The sequence below is a fragment of the Haliotis cracherodii genome, unplaced genomic scaffold (genome assembly GCF_022045235.1).
Source record: "Haliotis cracherodii isolate W230 unplaced genomic scaffold, xgHalCrac1.p SCAF_10, whole genome shotgun sequence".
NCBI lineage: Eukaryota > Metazoa > Mollusca > Gastropoda > Lepetellida > Haliotidae > Haliotis > Haliotis cracherodii.
Window position 1 is genome coordinate 18,981,324 of NW_027266265.1, and position 27,247 is coordinate 19,008,570.

The following is a 27,247-nucleotide window of genomic DNA, read 5'->3' on the forward strand; positions in this document are numbered from 1 at the left end:
ATTAATTTAACATAAAGACACACATTAGCCTCTACTTAACAATATCTGAACAAAACAGTGGTGCAAATGCAGCCATTCTCCACATTAGCCACTTCTATATGCCCCCGAGGTGCACTAAGTGGGATGGGAGGTATTCTCCTGTTACTAATTAGCGTACACGGTCAGGCCTCTACCAAGAGCAGGATACCTGAAGCCCATCATAGCAACAAACAACATTAGCCCGACTTACGAGAATCAGGAATTGATCAGTTTGTGCCTTTAAAATCTGTGCACTAACAAACCATGTTTTTCACACGAGTATTGGGAAACGTCAAGATTGTTTGGCAAATCATTACAATATACGCACATATTATGGTAACTCCCAGTGCAGTTTAAGGTAGCTGAACAGACTTAATACAAATCCTACTGGGGTCGTGTAAAGAATAATTCATTGTTTACACACCATTAACCCAAACCATTTATTCATGTGTTTTAGTCAAGGTGTAAATTTAAATAACTTTGCAAGTTGTATTTGAAGTCGAGTAGAAAATATTGACCTTTTGACCATATCCAGATAGATGTCGGAAACTAACTTAATTGATATTTTGATTTTCTTTATCTTATCGTAACCTATTGAGAATTTACAATCATAAACAAATCAGAATTTTGCATCAGTTGTGTATTTGATGTAAATTATAATGGACTCAAATGCATTCCAATAAAATATTAGACATCTAGAACTACTAGTGCTGCTGTGATTGTGAACAGTAGTTATTCTAGTTGTCAATGTGGACAGATTAGTTATCATGAGGTGTAATATTTCAACTGAATTCACGCAGAAGATATATGCTGAAATTGAAACCATTTCCGATGATGGATGTCTGGAGGAGCTTTCTGCTGATAGCAACACACTGGTTAAATGTGCTTCCTGTCACATTTCACTTAAATAGGACGAGGAAGTTAAAAGCCATATTCACTCACTCCACAACATTGCCAATATTTGACTCATGATGTTTGAATAAAACTATTCTAAAAAGACGCATTGTACCATTTATTTTACTAACAAGAACATTATATTCCCCTCGAATTTAATTAGGTTCTTTTGACTGACAAACACACCCGTGCTATTTTAAGTTTTGAAAAGTCTGAATATCTGAAGTGGAGGATAAACAAGCTTATATTGTGAGAAATAAAGACATGACAATTTTGGTTTGTTAAATATGAGAAATCCAGATTGTGAAATATAAAGAATCCAGATGATTTTAGATTGAACCAGCACACATTCTATTTGCCTGTTCTGAATATAAGAATTGATTTTAATTATCTGGTTTCCAGGTTGTTTTGGAAACATAGAAAAAATAACAATGTTTGGGGATGATATATCCGTAGTTTTTTTTCCCCGACCCACTTTAACATTTTATTATTGAGTGAGTGAGTGAGTGAGTATGGTTTTACGCCGCTTTAGCAATATTCCAGCAATATCACGGCGGAGGACACCAGAAATGGACTTCACACATTGTACCCATGTCGGGAATCGAACCCTGGTCTTCGGCGTGACGAGCGAACGCTTTAACCACTAGGCTACCCGACCGCCCCTTTTATTATTGACTGAACAGACTTTGGAACATTAATAATTCTCCAAGATGAATTTTTATTCCATTTTGGGGGTAAAACTTGAGGTTGGGATGTTCATAGACCAAGGTAACACAGATACTATTATCAGATTGTGGTAATATCTGAGAAAAACTAAACAAATGAAAATTATGGATATATTTTAAGCATTCTGAACCTTTATTGAGATATCTCAATGATTTAATAATTGAAATCATATCACTATGGCATAATTTCAATACTTCCTTCGAAATTCTGATTTTCTCATCCTGGAACTTGATAATCTACATGTATGATATGGTATATGTAATCATTTTTGGATAATTCATAAATAATGTAATATTTACATATACCCAACTTTCAAGATGTAAATATATACTTGTATATTTATTATTGAAACTTTATGAAAAGAAATATTTTTGTTTGGTCATAAGCATTATCAAATCATACATTTATCTGCATGAACGGACACTTACAGACTCTAAATCTTATCCTGGAGGTTGCCAAACTTAATTTTTCTATTCCACAATTCTTGTAATTTTGTTTAATAGTTTTTGGTTTCATGATCAGAGTCAAAGAAAGAGTATACAACAGTTTGAAAGAAGACAATTTAGATTTTTCCTTGTAACTCTGAACTGAAGTGTAATCTATAGAACTAGATTGTAACCTTAATTCTTGTATTAATCTGCTGACATGGTTTCTATTTACATTCTAAAATCAAACAAATTATTCATTATTGTACTGCTATGACTAAAAAGGAACAGCAAACTAACATTTGGCTTTCAATTTGATGTCATAAATGACACATTACCTATTTTAACCTCTTTAAAGTGATTGATATATGCTGATTAGTTTATTTTTAATTTTGTCTCATTCCATCGACATAATTTGTACCGGTACATATATTTTATCTTGGTTTGATTACAAATTGAAGTTGATTCCTTTTCATCTTTTGTTATGCTATCTGTACCCATATCTGACATTTTCATACTATTCAGGATAATTGTATTAGTAGCCTTTTTTTGGTATCCAATTCCCTATCATCATATAGGATTAGGTCAGGGTGTTCAAGAAGTTGATGTTTGTATCAATTCTTCTATTTCTTCTATTTCATGCAATATCTATATTTATTGTTTTTTAATTTTAACTTATTTTAAACATTTAACACATTATTACTTTTGTCGAGCACGGTGCAATCTTAATCGCCAATAATAGGTAAATAAGTGATGATTGAAGGAAAAGTAAAGTTTCATCTGTCATTGTACACACTGAATAGAGTTATCGCCCCTTCTGAATATTTTTTTTGGCACTCGAATTATTTCATTTACATCGTGATATGTTTCGATGACAATCATTGCAGAAAAAGTATCTTAAGTCAACTTGACTCATGTCAAAACGATAGTGCGTGGTGCAGCAAACACCACTATGAAACGTGAAACAAACATGATCGACGATCTCGAGTTCGCCAAGCCACGCGTTGACTGAGCATATTAGCAAAATACACGGATGTGTTTCGTGTTATGCAGTTCATTTACGATACAAAACTTCTGTCATCACATTGTACCCATATGCCGACGAGGTTATGATAAACCAATCTATTTCGGAAATACGTATCTCAAAATGCACCTTTCGATTCACTTCCGGGATCCTGACAGCAAAATGCAAATTCCAGTGTATTACAGGCATATTTTAGTTGGACGTTAGGATTAAATGTGCAATATTTTTATATTAGATACAGAGGATACCATTTTTGGTTTGAAATGTCCATCAGTGAAATACGGGAATATGGAATTCCTCTTCACAACGTGCTCTCTGTTCCCTATCAGCTGATGCGACTCACACTGCATGGCGCTATGCTCTCCAAGACTCGTTTTCGATCCAAGATGGCGAAAGTGTGAAAAGGTCAATACTAAGATACTTCATCACTAGCCGTGCTGCAAGAGGTGATATTGTAAGATTTTCTAGGTATATCCCTTCACTTACAAACCCCAACTTCTCCGAGCTTCAAGTCCACTGTGACAACGTTTACCTACCTCAAGGTGCTCGTTCTTGACGGCTAGACGTAAGGCCGTCCTCCCTAAGGCATCAATGCAGTCAGGGTTGAGTTCCGGGTACTCAGACAGCAACTTCTTCACATTGGGAATGTCACCAAACTCCGCGGCGTGGATAAACTCTTCCTCCGCGTCCGCAAACTGAGAATTACAAAGGACTGTATATATATACTCTCATATTGAACATGCTTAGCAGAAAAAAAGTTGGTTTGTTAGTCGCTCCGAAGACACGGGTTCGATTCCCAACATGGAACACTTCTAAGCCAAGATAGTGGTATCTCTCTCCACCATAAAGCTGCAATATTGCAAATAGGTCTGTAAAACCATACTCGCTCCGCCCGGAGAGCGGAAGGTCCGGGGTTTGATCATAATATCAATCACTGGTGTGTTTGGGCCAGACACTATTGATTACAGTGATACGCTTGAATATTTCTGAATGTGGTGTGAAGCAATTAACAAACAAACAAACCATATATTCCTCATGGACTGCCTGGCCATTTCCTTCTGAAAACTTTGTGTACAATATTGATATGTTCCCATGCAAGATTCTATCGGGCAGTTTATGAGGCGTCGGCCTAGGGCATCGGAATAACCCAAGCTACTTTGCACAAAGGACTGTTTATGCAGTGTATCTGGGGTGGACCACCAAATGTGGATGGCCGACTACAGAGCTTTTTTGCCTTCATGTTTTCAACGTGTGGTCTTCTTTCAAAGTTGGAAGTTTATGTACGAGTGTGTCTGATTAATATATCAAACATGATAAATACTTGAAACGCATTCATGAAGAACCTATACTATTTTGACAAGGACACACAGTATTACACAACCCAAACGTATCTCGTTCTCTCTATGATTTTCTTACATTTCTGAACAGGGGTTTCGCATACATAGTGGTATCTGAAATTGGTCATCTGCAAACAGACTAAGTGCCTTCTACATCGGACGTTCCAGGTCAACACATTATGTGTGTCGCGATAGGGGTTGCTGTTTGGTAGTGTTGGTTAATTATGCACATGGACTTATAATTGCCGGTTTCTCATTATCACGTAAATAGATAAGTAGAGGTTGTATATTATTCATCCACCATTTATCCACTCATTTGTGACAGTAGCCTCGAGGGACAAGAGTTCAGTTATGAATGGGGGAAGGGGATATGAGAAGTGATATCCAAGACGTTGGATGTGGAGGGGACATTGAATTGAGAAGGGGTAATCAGAAATGAAGTACGAAGGAAGAATATTTGATTGGATGGGGAAGGGATTTTGGAAATGATAAGGGAGTAAAGGGAATTGGATGTGAAAGGGATATGAGGGATAAAATTGGAAGGGAGTACCATTGAGTGGTCAGTGAAGGTAATTTGTGAAGGCGGTACAGGGGTTGATTGGATAGGGAAGGGGATGTAATGAGATGGAATGGGAAGGGGATTTGAGATATGAAGTGGGAAGGTAGTACAGGAGAATAGACGGAGAAGTGGATATGGGAGGGGAGTACAGGAGATCGGATGGGGAAGGGGGTATGGCATATCGCGTGCGAAGGTAATTAAGGAGATCGGATGGGGAAGGGGATATGACATATGACGTGGGAAAGGAATTGATGAGATTGGATGGGGTAGGGAATATAACATATGACGTGGGAAGGGAATAAAGAAGATTGGATGGGGTAGGTGATATAACATATGACGTGGGAAGGGAATAAAGGAGGTTGGATGGGGTAGGGGATATAACATATGACGTGGGAAGGGAATAAAGAAGATTGGATGGGGTAGGTGATGTTACATATGACGTGGGAAGGGAATAAAGAAGATTGGATGGGGTAGGGGGATATTACATGTGACGTGGGAAGGGAATATAGGAGATTGGATGGGGTAAGGGGATATAACATATGACGTGGGAAGGGAATAAAGAAGATTGGATGGGGTAGGGGGATATAACATATGACGTTGGTAGGGAATAAAGGAGATTGGACGGGGAAGGGGGATATGACATGTGACGTGGGAAGGGAATAAAGAAGATTGGATGGGGTAGGTGATGTTACATGTGACATGGGAAGGGAATAAAGGAGATTGGACGGGGAAGGGGGATATGACATGTGACGTGGGAAAGGAATTAATGAGATTGGATGGGGTAAGGGGATATAACATATGACGTGGGAAGGGAATCAAGGAGATTGGATGGGGTAGGGGGATATAACATATGACATGGGAAGGGAATAAAGGAGATTGGATGGGGTAGGGGGATATAGCATATGACATGGGAAGGGAATAAAGAAGATTGGATGGGGAAGGGGAAATGACATATGAAGTTGGAAGGGAATAAAGGAGATTGGATGGGGTAGGTGATGTTACATATGACGTGGGAAGGGAGTTCAGGAGATTGGATGGGGTAGGGGATATAACATATGACGTGGGAAGGGAATAAAGGAGATTGGATGGGGTAGGTGATGTTACATATGACGTGGGAAGGGAGTTCAGGAGATTGGATGGGGTAGGGGATATAACATATGACGTGGGAAGGGAATAAAGGAGATTGGATGGGGTAGGGGGATATAACATATGACGTGGGAAGGGAATAAAGAAGATTGGATGGGGTAGGTGATATTACATGTGACGTGGGAAGGGAATAAAGGAGATTGGATGGGGTAGGGGGATATAACATATGACGTTGGTAGGGAATAAAGAAGACTGGATGGGGTAGGGGGATATAACATATGACGTGGGAAGGGAATAAAAGAGATTGGATGGGGAACGGGAAATGACATATGAAGTTGGAAGGGAATAAAGGAGATTGGATGGGGTAGGGGGATATAACATATGAAGTTGGAAGGGAGTTCAGGAGATTGGGTGGGGAAGGGGATATGAGAGATGAACAGGGAAGAGATATTCTTGGAAAGGGATTTGGAAGGGCATATGAATGATTTGATTTGAACGGGGTTGGTATGGTTAGAAAGGGGAGTATGGTGGAAGGGAATCGGTCAGTTAAAGAGCATGATATTTTACATTGCATTTACGATTTTATTACATAATCGTTCTATATATGCATACTTACAACATGAATATTAACGCATCATACGTGTGGATGATTATCACATGTTCCTACCTATACACCGTTATCGGAGATAACACCAGGGCAATATAGCCAGGAACCAATCAATACTGATGACTTTCATCATGCTAGTTCCCCCCAAGCACAAATGAGAGCCATTAAAAAATGCCCTAGACTGTTGTTCTGTGGGTTATACACACAGTAACTCGTTATGTAGCCAACATGAACTCGCTATGTTTCCTTACTAACTATCAAGCTTTGGAAATAGGAGAGCATTCGAATGTCAGTAATTGACATGGCTATGAAGCTTCACACTTGTCACGGAGCACGGAGTTGATGTTTCCTGTTGTTGAAGCATGAAGCCATTTCACCCTGTCACAATGACCCACATTTCTCATGTTAACTCTAGCGAAAGTTTGGGTTACATTGTTTTTTCATATTGTAATGCGTAGTTTGTTTTAAACCAAGTGAGGCGAGGTAAAATGTATGTTGAATTGGACCAGTTGAAATCCAAGGCTAGGAAATTTCGCTTTCCAAACAAAATTTCTTTGTTAGCCTTTTCTATAACAGTATTTCACGCCCTCCTAAATGTAATGTTAGAATGTTTATTTCCCAAGCTCTGTTGATCAGATAAACATCTGAAACATATAAACTGACAGTACACACATATTTGTATAATTCAGGTTTGTAGAATGTTGCTATTCACGAGCTTTGAACTGATCCAAAAGATTAGGTTTATTGTTAATACATGTATATGTGGCAATGGTTACTATCAAATACAGTTATTACAACGATAGACTAAGGAAGCATGCGCCCTGTTTGATCGAAGGCCCTTCATTGTCACGTGCGTAGCTTATACGTGGAGACCTTATCCATAGGAGTTAGGCTACGCCCTTGTATTAGTTTTCTAATTGATCAGCCAAATGTAAACTAGTCTTCCAGTCGATACAGAGTTCATACAGTCTAGTTATCATATATGCAGCAGCGCTGGACTACGTGACTAATTCCGTTCTTGTCAACTGCCTCGTCGTATACGTCCGATATGATTATTGCAATATCTTTGACGTCAATTCTGAAGTGTTATATTGAATATCCGAATATGTGTTTAGGCATGAGTGATTGTCGTATGAGCAAAGGGGAACATACGTACATACTATCTGTTATCTGCTTCATTATATATATTTACCTGGGAAACTGCATATTACATATCCAACAACCAGCGATAGATATTTCGGTTGCAAATGAAATAACAAGCATTTGAAACTTGCTAACAATAACATAGTTACGAATATACAGCTCTGTTTTGATAACGATGTACATGGAAATGAAACCAGTAATAAGTGATTCATCCTTACAATTGTATTAAAACAAGATAAATAGATATGGGTAGTTCTAGATATTGATATATACATATAGTAATAATTAAAAAAGTGGAGTAAGATCGAACACAGTCTTTATTGGCTTTATTTCATCTCGTACCACATATGAGTCTCATCAGGCCAATCTCCGGATGAGACTCTACGTGGTACGAGTTGAAAGCGCCAGCCAATGACTGTGTTCAATCTTACTCCACTTATTTAATTATATATATATAGAACTGTCCATATCTATTTATCTTGTGTTAATATAATTGTGAGGAAATTATATGTGTGCACAACACACATCTACATCGGGGTAGCGTGTTTGCATACTGTGTTTTCAAAAGTCAACAATTTATATATTACTTTCAAACTGCTGTAATGTAAAATGGGGAATTTGAATCCTCACGACCTATACACACGAATTTCGCTACAAGGTCGGTACAATTTGTGTTTAAAATCGCGAATGTTTATTGCATGAATATTTCAGTGACTAATTGATTTAACACGTGTGTCCTATACAGTGATGCATTCATCTAGAATATCATAAACCTTAGATTGTCGAATACAGAAGACTTGCCCTCTTTCTGCCACGTTTAACCGATCCCTAGATAAAAAATACAAACATGACAAAGTGTAATACAAATCTGTATCTAAAAAAATCACTTTGTCAGATTGAAAAATAACTTGCATTAGAGGAACATCACGGCACAAAACAGTTCATTACCCAGGAGGAAACTGTTTTTTGCCCTTTTCCATTAAGTACATTTCACACAATTATTGTCACGGTTTACGCACTTTATCTCTTAATGGCAATGCTTATCTCCCTGCGCACCTTGTCTGTGAAATACAAACATTGCATTGAGAACGACGTCAATACACAGTTGACACTGTATAGAGTGAACACGAGGCACTGTTGATTAAAACGTTTTGCAGGTACAAAAACACACGTAGTATTTGCTACGTACGTGTTTGTTCTTCATCAGTGAAAACTTAGTAAGCGTATACGCTGTTTCAGTATTGGGTTTTGCTTTCAATTTTAAACATACTGGACTGTACACTCGAACTGCGAGTGCTTTGATCTATATGTGATGATATGTTTACACAAAGGGTGATTAATAGTTTATACCTTCTTTTAACACATTGTAATATATAATATCCACGACCAATATGACCATACGGTCAAAATGTTAAACTGAACTATCCAATAACCAATTTAACGCGCAACCGACGCGCATGTTAACCGCCTGTTACGACAAGCATGAGAACTGGTGATCAAGTGGAATCACCACAAGGTACATAAACATGGATTGTATTTTGAATTCTGTTGTGAGATGAGGTGAAACTGGAATAAGGGCCACTTTAGCAATCTCGCAGATATTCGCGGCAAGGAAAATAGGTTTAACGTCGGGTTCAAGATTATTGTATTCTCTTAGCGACGTGCATACACATGTGTGGCTGCTTGTACCTCTGGATACCTCACAGTATGTTGACTGTTTGCGTATTATCTTCCTAACGCCAAGCGCTAAGCAGGGTAACAAGAACCACCTTTTAAAGTAGTTATATATGACGCGACCAGGGGATCAAACCACCGACTTTCCGTACTCCGTGAAGACGTTCTATCTACTGGATCACGGAGGCGGCCTGCGTCGTCTTAAAAAACATATAACGTAATTTGCAGAGTAACTGGATGAGGGCTCGGTATGTAATAAGTCTTTGAGCAAACACAATGTTAACTATGATAATAACGGCAGTAAGCTTTAAGATGATATGACATGTTATGACCTAACAATATTCAATCTTATAATGTAGAATAATATTGAAAACATGTACGACTAAAAAAGTGACTGTAAAAACGATAGTAGAATTAGGAAATATAATAACAGTGTGGCACATAAATATAGTAATGTAAAGTTGCATAGCAAAACATCGGAATAACCACATTTCAAATGCGTTGTAATGAGTACTGTAATTAATGATAGTTATACTTTGAATTGAAAGCAAAACCCCTGGACATTTATAGCAATGAATGTATCAAAACGCTAGAAACGTTTACAAAAAATGATACTCACCGTTTTTGCTGATTCCTGAGAGGCGTTGGAGATGAAACTGTGACGATACGAGCCTCCTCGACGGCGCCATTTTCCTCGGCCACTCAAAGGCATGTCCACCTTAATACGAGAAATAACTCCTATCATATTTGTTACGGGCGGGTTTTTTCGATTCATTTTGAAAATAAATGAATCTTGACACAATATTTAAGCACCTATTCAGCAAAGATATCCAATCAAACACCTATTCAACTGAATTCTATAAAAACAAATATGTTCTCCGGAAAGGCACTGATCTATGTTCTGTTGCCTGTCTCTGAAAGCAGGGTGGATGGTTCGTCGTGATATGGCGTGCTCTGTCACATTTTGTTAAATATGTCCATTCGTGTCATATCATCCTCTGCATTAAGTTGTCCACAGATGCTTAACCCTGTCGCAATAAGCTACACAACTGGAACAGGCGGCAACTCGTGGACTTTAATGGCCTCTAGCCATGCGTGGACAACAATGCATAGCCTGGTCATTAATCATATCCTGAAGGAGATGGTCAACAGCACCGCCCGGTGTCATGGGCACACTGATGCAACGGCAATGAATCCACGAGGTTCAATGAGTAATGGCTTTCATTACCAGACCTGATGGCATTGTTAAGGTGCTCATCAAAACAAGTAAAGCATCAAATCACTTTCATCAACTGACAGGGATACTCTATCGGTATTTTGTATTCAAACGGTTCGTTATTGGGCGTGTGACTGTTGAGAAGCTGCAATTACTTCATCTGTATGATTGTCTCATTAGACCACGGTAGGGAAGATGTTTGCAATACCCTGAACTCAGATCTAGCATGGAAGTAACACGGCACATATTGATTTCGATCGCGTTGACTCACTTAACACTGAACGGAATAAATCAGTTGCTTTTTCATAAAGGCCGAGCCACTAATTACGTTCACGAAAAGTCATTACAAGAACAACATGGTATGGAATAACGAAGACAACAGCGTCACGTTACCTGCTCGTCCGTAACGTTTTGTCCGTTACCTGTTGACTTCAACACTTCCCTCGGAAGGTCTACAATTTTCAACCTCACCGTCACGTCTCATCTGATGTAGACGTGCATATGATATGCATAACTCTCAGCTGATCACACTAAAAATATGTGGGCTCAAGGTTGTATCAACAATGGTCGATTAACAAGCTCACATCACTACAAATATCTTGTTAACGTTACTCCTGTTATTTATTAATCAGGGTCATGGTGAAGATTGAAGTCAATGGTTGACAGCCCTGTCGAGATGCTACACTTCAAAATTAGGTATTTGATTTACAACTTTAGTTGGTTGATTTCTTCCGTCAATCAAACAAATAATGCCATATATCTATTTTATTTTTTACACGTTTCACGGACACTAGATTTTATCTCATTGTAATATCGAAGTCATTATCAACTGGAAATTGATCATGAAGGTTCACAGATCATCATTACAAGACCAGTGACTCACGTTGTGTCACTTCCATCATGACGCCTGTACCTACAGAATTGTAGCGACTTATAGCCTTTTTTAAAAAGCGACATGTATATCATTATCTAGCAATGTGCTCTTACTGTGAAAATGAAAGAGAAAATATAACACATCTCTGAAAAAAACTTCAGAGAAGAAAACAGTTTTGGGGAGAAAACACGTGACGACGTTTTACTGCATATCGTGTGTTTAAGGCGAAAACACGAATTCGATTCCATGCATAGGGGTAATGCGTGAAATCCATTTCCGATGAATATTGCTGAACTATTAATTGCAAAAGCAATGTAAAACAAACTGACTCACTCTTAACTTTATAACAACAGTAAAAGGTGTAATCTGTTTGATACAGGACAAATTACCAGCAGTCCCTGCTTTGACTAAATTCGCAAAGACGTTATCAATACATATCATATGGAATAACACACGGTATTCGCACCAATTCAGACTGTTTGGTCTCTGTGACACCTTTTGTTTCAGTAACATAAATCAAAATACTTAAATCTATTTTCCATGTCTGTGAGCGTATTTTTAAACTGTACCCTGATTGACGCGGAAGTGAAGTTGTCACAACAGATCAACATACGTCCCTGACCCCTTCTACAGAAATCATCTACTGGTCCACGACCTCGGTACATCATCTACTGGTCCACAATGTCGGTACATCATCTACTGGACCACAATGTCGGTTCTCATCTACTGGTCCACGACCTCGGTACATCATCTACTGGTCCACAATGTCGGTACATCATCTACTGGTCCACGACCTCGGTACATCATCTACTGGTCCACAATCTCGGTACATCATCTACTGGTCCACAATCTCGGTACATCATCTACTGGTCCACAATGTCGGTTCTCATCTACTGGTCCACGACCTCGGTACATCATCTACTGGTCCACAATGTCGGTACATCATCCACTGGTCCACGACCTCGGTACATCATCTACTGGTCCACAATCTCGGTACATCATCTACTGGTCCACAATCTCGGTACATCATCTCCCTGTCCCCGACCACGGTACATCATCTCCCTGTCCCCGACCACGGTACATCATCTCCCTGTCCCCGACCACGGTACATCATCTCCCTGTCCCCGACCACGGTACATCATCTCCCTGTCCCCGACCACGGTACATCATCTCCCTGTCCCAGACCACGGTACATCATCTCCCTGTCCCCGACCACGGTACATCCTCTCCCTGTCTCGGACCAAAGTACATCCTCTCCCTGTCCCCGACCACGGTACATCATCTCCCTGTCCCCGACCACGGTACATCATCTCCCTGTCCCAGACCACGGTACATCATCTCCCTGTCCCCGACCACGGTACATCCTCTCCCTGTCTCGGACCAAAGTACATCCTCTCCCTGTCCCCGACCACGGTACATCATCTCCCTGCCTCCGACCACGATACATCATCCCCCTGTCCCCGACATAGGACTAAAAATTGAGAGTCATTTGTTGATGCATAAATAATTGTGATTCATTATTTTGTCGCGTTGAATCTATAATTCGTATTATAATGTATAATTCGAGTCAAGAAGGAATTACGTAATATTATGAATAAAATAAAAATTCGAACACAGAAAAGCTATGATTATAATGATGAAATAATTAAGACAAAAAAATGCAACTTTATGAGTTCGGAGATAATTCTTTAAATTTGAATTCTTAGATATAAGTGACAAAACCCTTTCCTTCAGTCATTGTACGATTCCGAATATATCATGAGCATGTGTTTATACCTTTATGAATCACCATAAGATGCTAAATAAACACTCTTCAAAAAAATAGAAACACACAGCTAGTATGTAGCTCGTTGAACCTGACTACACACAAATTCGGTATATAAATTGGATACTGCAAATCGAAAAATTAATGCGTCTCCAAAAGAATGCCACGCTGGCCCCTAGCCAAACATACGACTCGATATGAACGCGACACCCCCTCCTCTCAAGCATTAGTGGATATATATCTAAAGAAAATGTCCTCTGTCAGTTTTACAGAAGAATCCTCACCTTAATCCAACCTTACATTAATCTAGTCACACACCAAAGAGCACCGCTTATTAGCGCTGAGTAGAGTACTTCCGCTAAAACAATACATGCGCGCTGGCTCGTGTCGGCCTTTGATGCTGTCGCAGTATATGTTATTTGAAAATGTTGGTGGCCTGATAGTCGACAAACGGTGCGTTCAAACCATTGTCGATTTGCAGTGTCTTAAACGGCATTGCTTTCACACTTGTTAAAAAAATGTCATTGAAGAAAACAGTAAAGTAAAATGCACGTGTAAGTTATGGCATTTGTAACTCGTGGTAGTGGCTATAAAAAGGAAAGTATAAGCCAATAATTTGTCATTCAATTGACAACATTATTCAAGTTCGAAAATGCCGAGATTCAGCGCTGCCGATCGAAACATCGCCATAGGTCGTATCCAAAGAGGGGAATCGCAGTCTTCTGTTGCACGCCACTTCAACGTCCACCACAGCACCATTTGACGCCTTTTTGGCCGGTACACACAGTTCTATTCCACTGCAGACCGTCTGAGAACCGGCCGACCAAGAGTAACCACCCCTGCACATGATCGCTTCATTCGAATGTTCCACCTACGTCATCGCAATGCCACAGCTACGAAAACTGCAGGACGCATCCCTGGTTCGAGGAAGATATCGGACCAGACTGTCAGGAACCATCTTCACGAGGCTGGAATCCGACCCAGGAGACCAGTTATCGTCCCTGTTTTGCAACAGATCCATCAACAGCGACGGTGTTGGGGGCCATATCCTACACCACGAGATCTGACTTGGTTATGGTTCAGGGAAATTTGACAGCAAATCGCTACATGTATCAAATTCTTCAAGCTCACCTTCTTCCAATCATTGACCGCCAGAGGGAGCTGATTCAACAGGACAACGCTCCACCGCACACAGCTCGTGTCACGGTAGACTACCTTCATAATGCCAACATCAACGCCCTGCCTTGGCCGTCGAGATCTCCAGATCTCAACACAATCGAACACCTCTGGGATGAACTCAATTGACGTGTACGTCATGTGATCAACGTCAGAACATGCCGCAGACACCCCCACGACTGGCCAATGCTTTACAAGCAAAATGGCGCAGAATTCCGCAGGCCAGAATTCGTACACTCATCTTGTCAGTGCCGAGGTGATGCAGAGCCGTGATTGCTGCCCGGGTCGGTCACACGAGATACAGAGTTCAGCGCAACCTTGTGGTCTTATGTGACATGACAATGACAACGACAACATGTTACTATCGAGCTTCAAAATTACCTATTTGTATCTATGATATTAAATATAAATATATCAACGTTATTAGGTACAATAAATTTACACACAAAAAATCTATCTGTGCGTTCTTTTTTTAAGAGTGTACCGGACACATGACATCCTTTTACCAAATAATTGTTTATCAGAAACTCATATTTAAGAACTCACTGACAGTGATGAATATTTATGTCTTCAACTTAGGAAGAAATGAAAAATCCTTTCGAACCTAATACCACAATTTGCTATTGCACACTCATTGCACACTTCGTTCTATCCCTGTTGTCATTCTGCATGGAGTTTAATATTTCCCTGGTTTACGAACCTGGAAAGCAAGCACTTTGGAGTTTTCTTTCAAATGAGGAAATATTTAATTGTAATCTTTTAGAGATGTTTGACTTATCGACTTACCATATTCAGGAGCCTGCAGAACTTCACAGCGTGTTTCATTGTGTATCACTCCCTGTATAGTACACCACGTACAAGACGCGGCTGTTCATATGGAACAGAGTAACCTTACATAGCTCACATGGAATACAATACTTGTGCTATACAAACACATTACATCTAATAGCCTTCTGAATGTACAGGAAACAAATACATAAATGTGTTAGATTACATGACACAGTACAACGCATGTCACACATATATCATAGTTCCATATCCAACAGCTCTCTGTAGGGTCATAAGGTGCTTCATAAGGAAATCGTGTTCTTATTTCCCAAGACCGCCTCCCTGGTCTAATGGTAGAGCGTCCGCCCTGAGAGCGGAAGGCCCGGGGTTCGATGCCCGGCCGTGTCAAACTAAAAAAAGGTAAAAAATGGTACTTGCTGTTACCCTGTCTGGCGCTCTGCATTAAATGGGCTAAAATAAGGACTGATCCATTCGGTGTCAGCATACTGTTTCTGAGTGTATTCATGTTAAACTACGGCATGGTATCTCAGTGAGATAGCACTATAAATCGGCATCAGTCCGGAGCAGCCACACACACACGTGCATGTACGTCGCTACACAAGTGCAATTTCACCTAACCTCTTATTTCCCAAGCATTCATAAGATAATAAACATTTAAGTAGTTTTTGCAAATTCATTATTTCACCACAGAACATTTAACACGTTCCTAGAATTGTACGTTCATAGTACCAGTGAACTATTAATTTGTCATTAGTTTTGACTCACTGAAACGAAAGTCCCGTAAGAGGGATAAGTAGATCTGATTTGCTTTACATCTTTTACCAATGCAAAACATCGGCCCCGGGTTTTGGGCGTGATGAATCAACTAGACTCGACCTGTGGATAGGAAACCAACACTTTAACCACTGAGCTACCCCACTACCAGTCAACTAGACTGAACCTTGGGGTAGGATTTCAACGCTTCAAACACGAATCTATACCACCATTCATTATCGACATTCGACCTGGGTCTAGGACGTCAACGCTTTAACCACTGGGCTACCCCACCGGCCGTCAACTGGACTGGACCTGGCAGTAGGACGTCAATGTTTTAACACTAGTCTACCTCAACGCCCGTCAACTAGACAAAGCCTGGGGTTAGGACTTCAACGCTTTAACCACTGGGCTACCCCACCGGCCGTCAACTGGACTGGACCTGGCAGTAGGACGTCAATGTTTTAACACTAGTCTACCTCAACGCCCGTCAACTAGACAAAGCCTGGGGCTAGGACGTCAACGATTTAAACACTAGTCTACCCAACAGCTAGACAGGACATGGCTATAGGACGCGAATGCTTTAACACCAGGATACCCCACCATCCGCCAACTAGACTCGACCTGGGGGAAGGACGTCAACACTTTAGTTAAGCGTATTCTCCATTGAGAGCCCACAAATAGAACAATTAGTGAGTGAATGAGTGAGAATGGGCTTTACGCAGCTTATAGCAATATTCCAGCAATATCACGTCGGGGGACACCGGAAATGGGCTTCACGCATTGTACTCATGTTGGGAATCGAACCCGACGCTTTAACCACTAGGCTACCCCACCGCCCCAGAACAATTAGTCAACCCATAACAAGTAAGTAATAGATCTAAGTAAAACGCCATATATAATCTGATTTATTTATTTTTGGTCCATTTAAGGCATGCACATGATACACTGAGTAAACATAGTGTTTGCTTCTGGATACCGATCACTTATTGTGCACAGGAGTCGGGAAGGTTGGGGACACCTGAAGATTAAAGGAGGCTTATGTGGAGTGATATACAACAAGCTTGATGGTAGATCGTCAATGGTATGAAGATGTACACGAAATAATTGTCCTGCTGTCCATTATGTCATGTAACTTGACATTTGTCTTCAACGCCAAACTTGCTGTTCAAGTAAACATGTCGACAGAAGGAATTGGTCTACTGTCTACCCTTAATTATGTTTGACCTGCAATTCGTCTACAGCAGGTTTACTTCGTAGGTCAATAACATCGGCGAGAGAGTGAATTTTGTTTAACACCGCAGTCAGCACTATTCAGGCTATATATACTAGGCCTGTAAACAATCGAATGTGTCAGAAAACCAATGGTTGGCTGCATGTGAAACGATCATCGCCATCGGAACACATTTACATGCACGTTTGGATATGATAAAACTGAAATAATTTTCAAAGCGGCGTTAACCAATTCACGCACTCAGTATATAGGATATCTATACAACACCGTTTCACAAATACGTGCATTGCCGACTGTTAGATTTCCGTCGCCATGATAATGATCTAAAGTTTACATTTAATAATGTAAATGGTTGTGTATGAGAGACATAACCACTTTATATGAGAATATAAGCAGCGAGAATGATGTCTGCACGCGAAATATATATCTTTTTTTATGCAATGTTTTCAAGCATTACCCTGCCCTTGGTACTTTGAAAATACCAAAAACCTTTCCTCTCACACGATACTTTAATGGCGATCTGAAAACGCCTGTAGCAGTTATTTTGGATTGGTCGCACGTTCTATCCATGGACTAAATAACAAACAGTTGAGTTTCACAAGGGAGTGATGGCTAGGCTATTTTGAGACGAATCGTGTTTATTCTTCTATGTAATAGGAATATAGCCGTCCTGTTTTGCAAACACTTGGTATCCAACTGGTAATCTGCTATACGTTGGCCTTGATATTTTCGCTTCTACTTTGTTCGGACTAATATCTTTTTCGTATTCTATCAACGCTGATGCTGTACGTTATTCAGGTGTAATACATTGCTGCTTTTGTCTAATGATAATGTTTGAATGAAGTGTGATGACATTCAGTACTGTATCATATATCAGTTGTTGGCATCATAGTCGCACCCACAATAACATTACCATACATATGTGTGTATTTATTTAAATGAATTAAAGAATGGACAAGAATTAACGCCCTTTTGGTGGGAGTTACCAATTTTTCCTTTCATATTTTGAAATATATTGACATCACATTTACGAATCGCTCGTCTGAAAATTTTATCTATATTGTCCAGCTCTTTCCTTGAACTGAATGTTCGACAATACTTACTAAACAAAAGACGCTATCAAATGAAGGCGAAACACCCTTGGAATGAATACGCTATTGGTTTTTACCCCATTAAAAGATCCTTTGTAAATGGTCTGGCATATTTTCTCCACATGTACAATGTCAGGCATTTATCTGTAAGTAATGATAAGACAGCGGGGTGTATCCGGGACAGGTAACCGGTGGGTGTACACTGACGGAAACTTGATGTAATGAATACACAAATAACACGACAGTACTTATATACTTAATTGGATAGGAACATTACTTTATACGATAAAAGAGAATTGCAATCGATAATGTTGCCAAGTGATCTTTGATAAATGTCATTGATGTGATTGTGAACATTTGTGAATACTTTCCACGTCTTGCCGAACAAGCGGTAACAGCGTTAGCGCCATATTGTCCTAACACCAGTCAGTGAACAAGTACAGTCATGGACAGCGTTCCATTGAAGGTGACTTAGTAAACACCACTATTATACAACAGTATACTGTCAAAAATGTGGAGATTCTCTGCACAAACCCAACCACATTTATAAGTAAACATGTGGTTAATCCAGCGTGTTGCAGTGCTACGGTACATGTACATGTAACCTTGATCTCACGAACAAACAAGACTAATTACACCAGTAATGATAACGTTGACAATGCATATTATTAAATGAATATGAAATTAATCACTCCACGGCCACTGATTCGTATAATAGATTATGAGACGGGCGGTCGGGTAACCCAGTGGTTAAAGCGTTCGCTCGTCACGCCGAAGACGCGGGTTCGATTCCCGACATGGGTACAATGTATGAAACCCATTTCTGGTGTCCCCCGCCGTGATATTGCTATAACATTGCTAAAAGCGGAGTAAAGCTATACTCACTCACTCACTCACGTTGTAGCATACCTATAGACCGTGCCATTCCACGGACCATAGCTAGAGCGTACAATCGTATGTACATGAACATGTATCCATGCTTGGGCAGTAGGAGACTACCAGTCTGTTGACCCCGCCTATATCGACCTCATAAGAATCAGCGACTGCATTCCTTAAACCAAACAGCTTCCAATACATGAACTATAGCAATGGCTCTTTCCTCAATCGTGTCGTTGTCTGTTGTTCCAACTGCTGCTACTGAAGTAAAATATAAATCACACAGTCGTCATAGATAATAATGACGACAATGTTGTTTATGATGTAGTCGAAATCGTGCAATCGAATGTTTTTGTGAGAGTTTTTTGTTCTTATGAATATGGAAAGGGTTTTGTCACTTTTATTTACCTATACATCACAGTGGTCAAAATACTTGTGATTAATATTTTTCTGAATAGTTTGATTAAAGAGGTAAGTTATTTTCAGAAATATAATATTGCTAGATTTTGCAATACCTAGTCCTTTTAATGATTCTACTTCATGAATATATAGTGAAGTTTGATGATCGTATTTTTATATTAGACTTCACGACGTTATATTCATACCATTAATTCTATTCCTTCATTGCATCTGAAACTTCACTGATTAGGCAACAGCTTTGTCCAGGCTCTATCTAGTCATGTACGACAACAGTTAAGTCGTGATACATTGTAGAATAGGGCAATAGTGTTGGTGAGATCAGATACCCGTAAGCTATGCCAGCAATGTTCTTTAGTGAATACCAAACTGCAAGCAAATAGTTCAGGGCTAATACAATACCTCACATAAATATCTGTTTATTTAGGCAGTATGTCTTTCAGCAAATCACACTCTTGGAAAGATGTACGTCGAAAGCGTTTCTCAGTGGCGGACATATTGTTTGTACTCGAGTATTAAAGGGGCACACCTCTTTTCGCCTAACGAACTAAAGTAGTTATTCTTCAATTGAATGGTATGTCGGATTCAAACCTCCCTGTTTGGTTATTTTAGAAAAAAATAGAAAATATAAAAACCGCCAATAAGGTCAAATGTAAAAGACAAGGCTTTATGTAAATTCTACCATGGAATGACTGCTATGCGAATGTTGACATCAGCTCTAGTCAATGGACCAGTGAAAATTTATATGTTTCAGTGTTGTGGAAGTATTACTTTTGATTTTCACTACACCACTATTATTTTCAACATATAGCCCGACATGCCGACATATACATGTATATAATATCACTAATATTAGATCATTATTTCTGTGCAACACAAAAGGTTAAATTGAAACAATTAAATAACGGCTCCAACACAAAACTTTAAACTCTTGAGGTATCAAAATGGTATGAGATTAAAAACGTGAACGAAAAAGAATATTTACCCCAAAACCACGTTGTTTCGTTCTCATAATAGTCACTACTTGAGCTCCGATCGCATCCATTTTGATGAACTGCTGTGTATCTCTACGTGAAGCAGAGTTATCCCCCTTTATCAGAAAATGGCGTCGTTTGCGCACAACTGCCTTCTTACAGCCACGAACGTTCAACAAGTGCCCGCCGAAGTCCTCCAGAGACAACGAAGATAAAATGATTCTCGAGCAAAGACAGCTACACCCATACCGAGAAACATGTTCCCACCCAAAACCGACTCGCAGATCGATACGACATATTCGTAAGCAATTAATAACTTAGTGATACGCCTTTGATCGATAACGAGGCTTCTTCATCTAACAGTCTGGCTACTGTGGCAGTAACAATGTGAAATATGGTCGTCTATCCGACTTACTTAAAATCTATATAATTTGCCTCGACATGCACGGCGGATGACGCAAACTGCTTTCCCAGCACTGAGGGTCAAGGTGAGTTGAGATAAGTTAAGGACGGAGTATCTTTAACAGTGTATAGGTTCGGTTAGGCCAGTGTTACGGTTCCAATGCAATTGTTGCCAGGTCCGCACATTTATTTTCTTGCTCAGAATGTTTAAATCAAAATGTTATTGGGGGGGGGGGGGGGGGGGGGGGGTTTGAGGGGCAGTAGGTCAAGAGTCAAATTACATCATTTGTAATGTTTTGCCCTTTCGGATTGACCAAATAACCCAATGTCCTTAGCATATGAAGCATATATTTTACATATACGAAAACGCAACAGATTGTAAAGCCACCCGAACATACGAACATACTCGGGGTTCCTTGGTATAACTGGTTATGATGTGGTAGTATGTTGAGTCAGTATGTTGTTATGTATTTACTGTAATATGAAGTCAATATCTGTTCTTCTTCTGTTATAAGTGGTGGCATATTAGCCAAGTGGTAAGAGCGATGTATCGTCACCCCATATAATCGGGTCCTATTCCGCCAAATCTGCAGGGGTGCTGATACAAGCGGCGTATACATACATGTAAACTGATCATTTTGTATCACCTATAACATGGATGCACTGATTTTGAAGTATTGACGGTCAGTTTTACTTAGATTGAAATACCTATGACATTGTTTCATTCATATAATTTTCACAGTTATTTTGCCTTTCTACGCACAATGGAATCTGTTCATTATTCTCTGGCGTTGGCGATATATATTTACATAAGAAATGTTGTTGATCCTTCATTTGGCTGTATTTATGATGAAAACTATTTGAAATGGCAAGAATATACTGGTATAGGCTTTGAAGTGCACTCACTATTGTTAGTTGTGAAAGATACTTGTGATGTAAATATTGACCTGATGCTAGTTGGAAATGCCTCTTTAAGGGATCCGATATGCTGATCGTGTTAGTAACCTACTTCAACTCGTTGTCTTTCTGTGCAATGTAGGCAAGAATACGGTTGTATAACTATGTATACAATCTACTAGTTTCTGGGATGTGACATTACACATTCATGTAACTACGTATACAACCTACTACACCCTGGGATGTGACATTACACATTTATTTAACTATGCACACAACCTACTAGTTTCTGGGATGTGACATTACACATTTATTTAAATATGCACACAACTTTCTACTTTCTGGGATGTGACATTACACATTTATGTAACTATGTATACAACCTACTACACCCTGGGATGTGACATTACACATTTATGTAACCATGTATACAACCTACTACACCCTGGGATGTGACATTACACATGTATGTAACTATGTATACAACCTACTACTTTCTGGGATGTGACATTACACATGTATGTAACTATGTATACAACCTACTACTTTCTGGGATGTGACATTACACATGTATGTAACTATGTATACAACCTACTACACCCTGGGATGTGACATTACACATCTATGTAACTATGTATACAACCTACTTCTTTCTGGGATGTCACATTACACATGTATGTAACTATGTATACAACCTACTACACCCTGGGATGTGACATTACACATCTATGTAACTATGTATACAACCTACTACTTTCTGGGATGTGACATTACACATCTATGTAACTATGTATACAACCTACTACACCCTGGGATGTGACATTACACATCTATGTAACTATGTATACAACCTACTACACCCTGGGATGTGACATTACACATCTATGTAACTATGTATACAACCTACTACTTTCTGGGATGTGACATTACACATCTATGTAACTATGTATACAACCTACTACACCCTGGGATGTGACATTACACATGTATGTAACTATGTATACAACCTACTACTTTCTGGGATGTGACATTACACATCTATGTAACTATGTATACAACCTACTACACCTTGGGATGTGACATTACACATCTATGTAACTATGTATACAACCTACTACTTTCTGGGATGTGACATTACACATCTATGTAACTATGTATACAACCTACTACACCCTGGGATGTGACATTACACATCTATGTAACTATGTATACAACCTACTACACCCTGGGATGTGACATTACACATCTATGTAACTATGTATACAACCTACTACACCCTGGGATGTGACATTACACATGTATGTAACTATGTATACAACCTACTACTTTCTGGGATGTGACATTACACATGTATGTAACTATGTATACAACCTACTACACCCTGGGATGTGACATTACACATCTATGTAACTATGTATACAACCTACTACACCCTGGGATGTGACATTACACATCTATGTAACTATGTATACAACCTACTTCTTTCTGGGATGTGACATTACACATCTATGTAACTATGTATACAACCTACTACACCCTGGGATGTGACATTACACATCTATGTAACCATGTATACAACCTACTTCTTTCTGGGATGTGACATTACACATCTATGTAACTATGTATACAACCTACTACACCCTGGGATGTGACATTACACATGTATGTAACTATGTATACAACCTACTACACCCTGGGATGTGACATTACACATCTATGTAACTATGTATACAACCTACTACTTTCTGGGATGTGACATTACACATCTATGTAACTATGTATACAACCTACTACACCCTGGGATGTGACATTACACATGTATGTAACTATGTATACAACCTACTACTTTCTGGGATGTGACATTACACATCTATGTAACTATGTATACAACCTACTACACCCTGGGATGTGACATTACACATGTATGTAACTATGTATACAACCTACTACACCCTGGGATGTGACATTACACATGTATGTAACTATGTATACAACCTACTACACCCTGGGATGTGACATTACACATCTATGTAACTATGTATACAACCTACTACACCCTGGGATGTGACATTACACATCTATGTAACCATGTATACAACCTACTACACTCTGGGATGTGACATTGCACATCTATGTAACTATGTATACAACCTACTTCTTTCTGGGATGTGACATTACACATGTATGTAACTATGTATACAACCTACTTCTTTCTGGGATGTGACATTACACATCTATGTAACTATGTATACAACCTACTACTTTCTGGGATGTGACATTACACATGTATGTAACTATGTATACAACCTACTTCTTTCTGGGATGTGACATTACACATGTATGTAACCATGTATACAACCTACTACTTTCTGGGATGTGACATTGCACATCTATGTAACTATGTATACAACCTACTACTTTCTGGGATGTGACATTACACATCTATGTAACTATGTATACAACCTACTACTTTCTGGGATGTGACATTACACATGTATGTAACTATGTATACAACCTACTTCTTTCTGGGATGTGACATTACACATGTATGTAACCATGTATACAACCTACTACTTTCTGGGATGTGACATTACACATCTATGTAACTATGTATACAACCTACTACTTTCTGGGATGTGACATTACACATGTATGTAACTATGTATACAACCTACTACACCCTGGGATGTGACATTACACATCTATGTAACTATGTATACAACCTACTACACCCTTCGATGTGACATTACACATCTATGTAACTATGTATACAACCTACTACTTTCTGGGATGTGACATTACACATGTATGTAACTATGTATACAACCTACTACACCCTGGGATGTGACATTACACATGTATGTAACTATGTATACAACCTACTACACCCTGGGATGTGACATTACACATCTATGTAACTATGTATACAACCTACTACTTTCTGGGATGTGACATTACACATGTATGTAACCATGTATACAACCTACTACTTTCTGGGATGTGACATTACACATGTATGTAACTATGTATACAACCTACTACACCCTGGGATGTGACATTACACATCTATGTAACTATGTATACAACCTACTACTTACTGGGATGTGACATTACACATCTATGTAACTATGTATACAACCTACTACACCCTGGGATGTGACATTACGCATCTATGTAACTATGTATACAACCTACTACTTTCTGGGATGTGACATTACACATGTATGTAACTATGTATACAACCTACTACACCCTGGGATGTGACATTACACATCTATGTAACTATGTATACAACCTACTACACCCTGGGATGTGACATTACACATGTATGTAACTATGTATACAACCTACTACTTTCTGGGATGTGACATTACACATCTATGTAACTATGTATACAACCTACTACACCCTGGGATGTGACATTACACATGTATGTAACTATGTATACAACCTACTACTTTCTGGGATGTGACATTACACATGTATGTAACCATGTATACAACCTACTACTTTCTGGGATGTGACATTACACATCTATGTAACTATGTATACAACCTACTACTTTCTGGGATGTGACATTACACATCTATGTAACTATGTATACAACCTACTACACCCTGGGATGTGACATTACACATCTATGTAACTATGTATACAACCTACTACACCCTGGGATGTGACATTACACATCTATGTAACTATGTATACAACCTACTACTTTCTGGGATGTGACATTACACATGTATGTAACTATGTATACAACCTACTACACCCTGGGATGTGACATTACACATCTATGTAACTATGTATACAACCTACTACACCCTGGGATGTGACATTACACATCTATGTAACTATGTATACAACCTACTTCTTTCTGGGATGTGACATTACACATGTATGTAACTATGTATACAACCTACTACTTTCTGGGATGTGACATTACACATCTATGTAACTATGTATGTGTGTTTGTGTGTGTGTATGTATGAATGTAACAACATATAGCAGAATTGACTTTCTGTGTATGGATTTGGAAACATCACTGCACACTTTGTAAATACGCCTAGCAATTGTACACATGGTGGTGTATAGTCTCCATAAAGGCAAAACAAACATATTGAAATTAACAATAATAACTTTACAGTCTGCTTATTTAATAACTCCCACACACAGATCTGTAGACAACGATACGAATCAGAGACGTGGTTGAGCGCTGTATGAATACCGATGTAAGCCAAAGAAATATTGATATACCTCAATTTCAATTTCTTCCACTATCTTTATCCTGATTTCGAAAAATGAAAATCCCATATATTCTGCACTTCATCATTCACTACACCCAACCATACTTCAACACAGGACAGTACATGTATTTGTCATATGTTTCATCCATGTACATGGTTTGTCATGTGATAGTTGTCTTGGTTCCCGGGAAGTAACCAGCTAGTGCTGGACGAGGCACAGTGTGAGCGTCGTCTGTGTCTCTTCACGTGCACGCAACTTCGCGTGATATCTTCCATCGCATGATGAAGAACTGCCCTACCTCTGACCATAAACGTATTAAAACCCAGTTACATGCCACATGTGTTTGGGAGTTATCACATCTAGTCGGAGAGGTGTATTACAGCAGGGGAGGATGGGTTACCATTCACGTTCGTTCCACACATCCCCCATGATAGTTGAATTCAAAGATTTGAAAGACTCAATTACGATTAACTTTAAGAAGGAACATTAACTGACGCCTATGCACCTGGGCCATCAAGATGCCCTTCTCGTGTTTCACTAATTACTTTAATGCAGGGTGGGGGTGGGGTGTGGGGGTGGGGGTGGGGGGGGACGGTGCATTTATATGTGGAGATGTGATATTCTGGTTCCAGATAAGGTGCTACTTCAGAGGTATCGATGTCTTCATGCTTATTTGTATTTTCAATAATGAAACTGTTTACATCACTGATGATCGGGTATAAAGTACTATATGGCTTCTAAATCTAGCCATCTAGCCAAGTAAAGGGACGAAAGTACTATAGTCAGTAACATGACAGCTATGTTATATCAAGTTGACGTGAGTCGTCTTAGCATTGAGATCATCGTAAAGGGGTCGTAGGTAAACGAATCTTAGTTAATCTATTCACGACCGAAGGCATGTTTACGACAGAGTCGAACCTGTTTTAAGAGATTTCGACAGGTAAAATGGCGGATAAAAAAATGTTTAAGAAAACGATTCGGCAGTGTGAGTCTTTTGTATCATTTCTCACTACAAACCTAGACTGCATACTGTTTAAAAACC

General features: G+C 39.3%; 1 protein-coding gene across 2 annotated transcripts in view; it reads right to left on the minus strand.

Moving 5' to 3' along the window:
• The window catches only part of LOC139454168 (short transient receptor potential channel 7-like), a 77,065-nt gene that overhangs the window by 44,395 nt on the left and 5,423 nt on the right, over nt 1–27,247 (minus strand). Inside the window, exons 1-3 of one of the 2 annotated variants that reach the window (XM_071235712.1) lie at nt 15,311–15,345; nt 10,113–10,211; nt 3,624–3,782 (exon numbers count right to left, since the gene is read on the minus strand). In XM_071235712.1, coding sequence (XP_071091813.1) covers nt 3,624–3,782; nt 10,113–10,211; nt 15,311–15,313 — 261 coding nt within the window. In that variant the 5' untranslated portion in view covers nt 15,314–15,345. Of the gene's footprint in view, nt 1–3,623; nt 3,783–10,112; nt 10,212–15,310; nt 15,346–27,247 lie in introns of those variants that run through there. The other variant, XM_071235711.1, reaches the window with a different exon arrangement.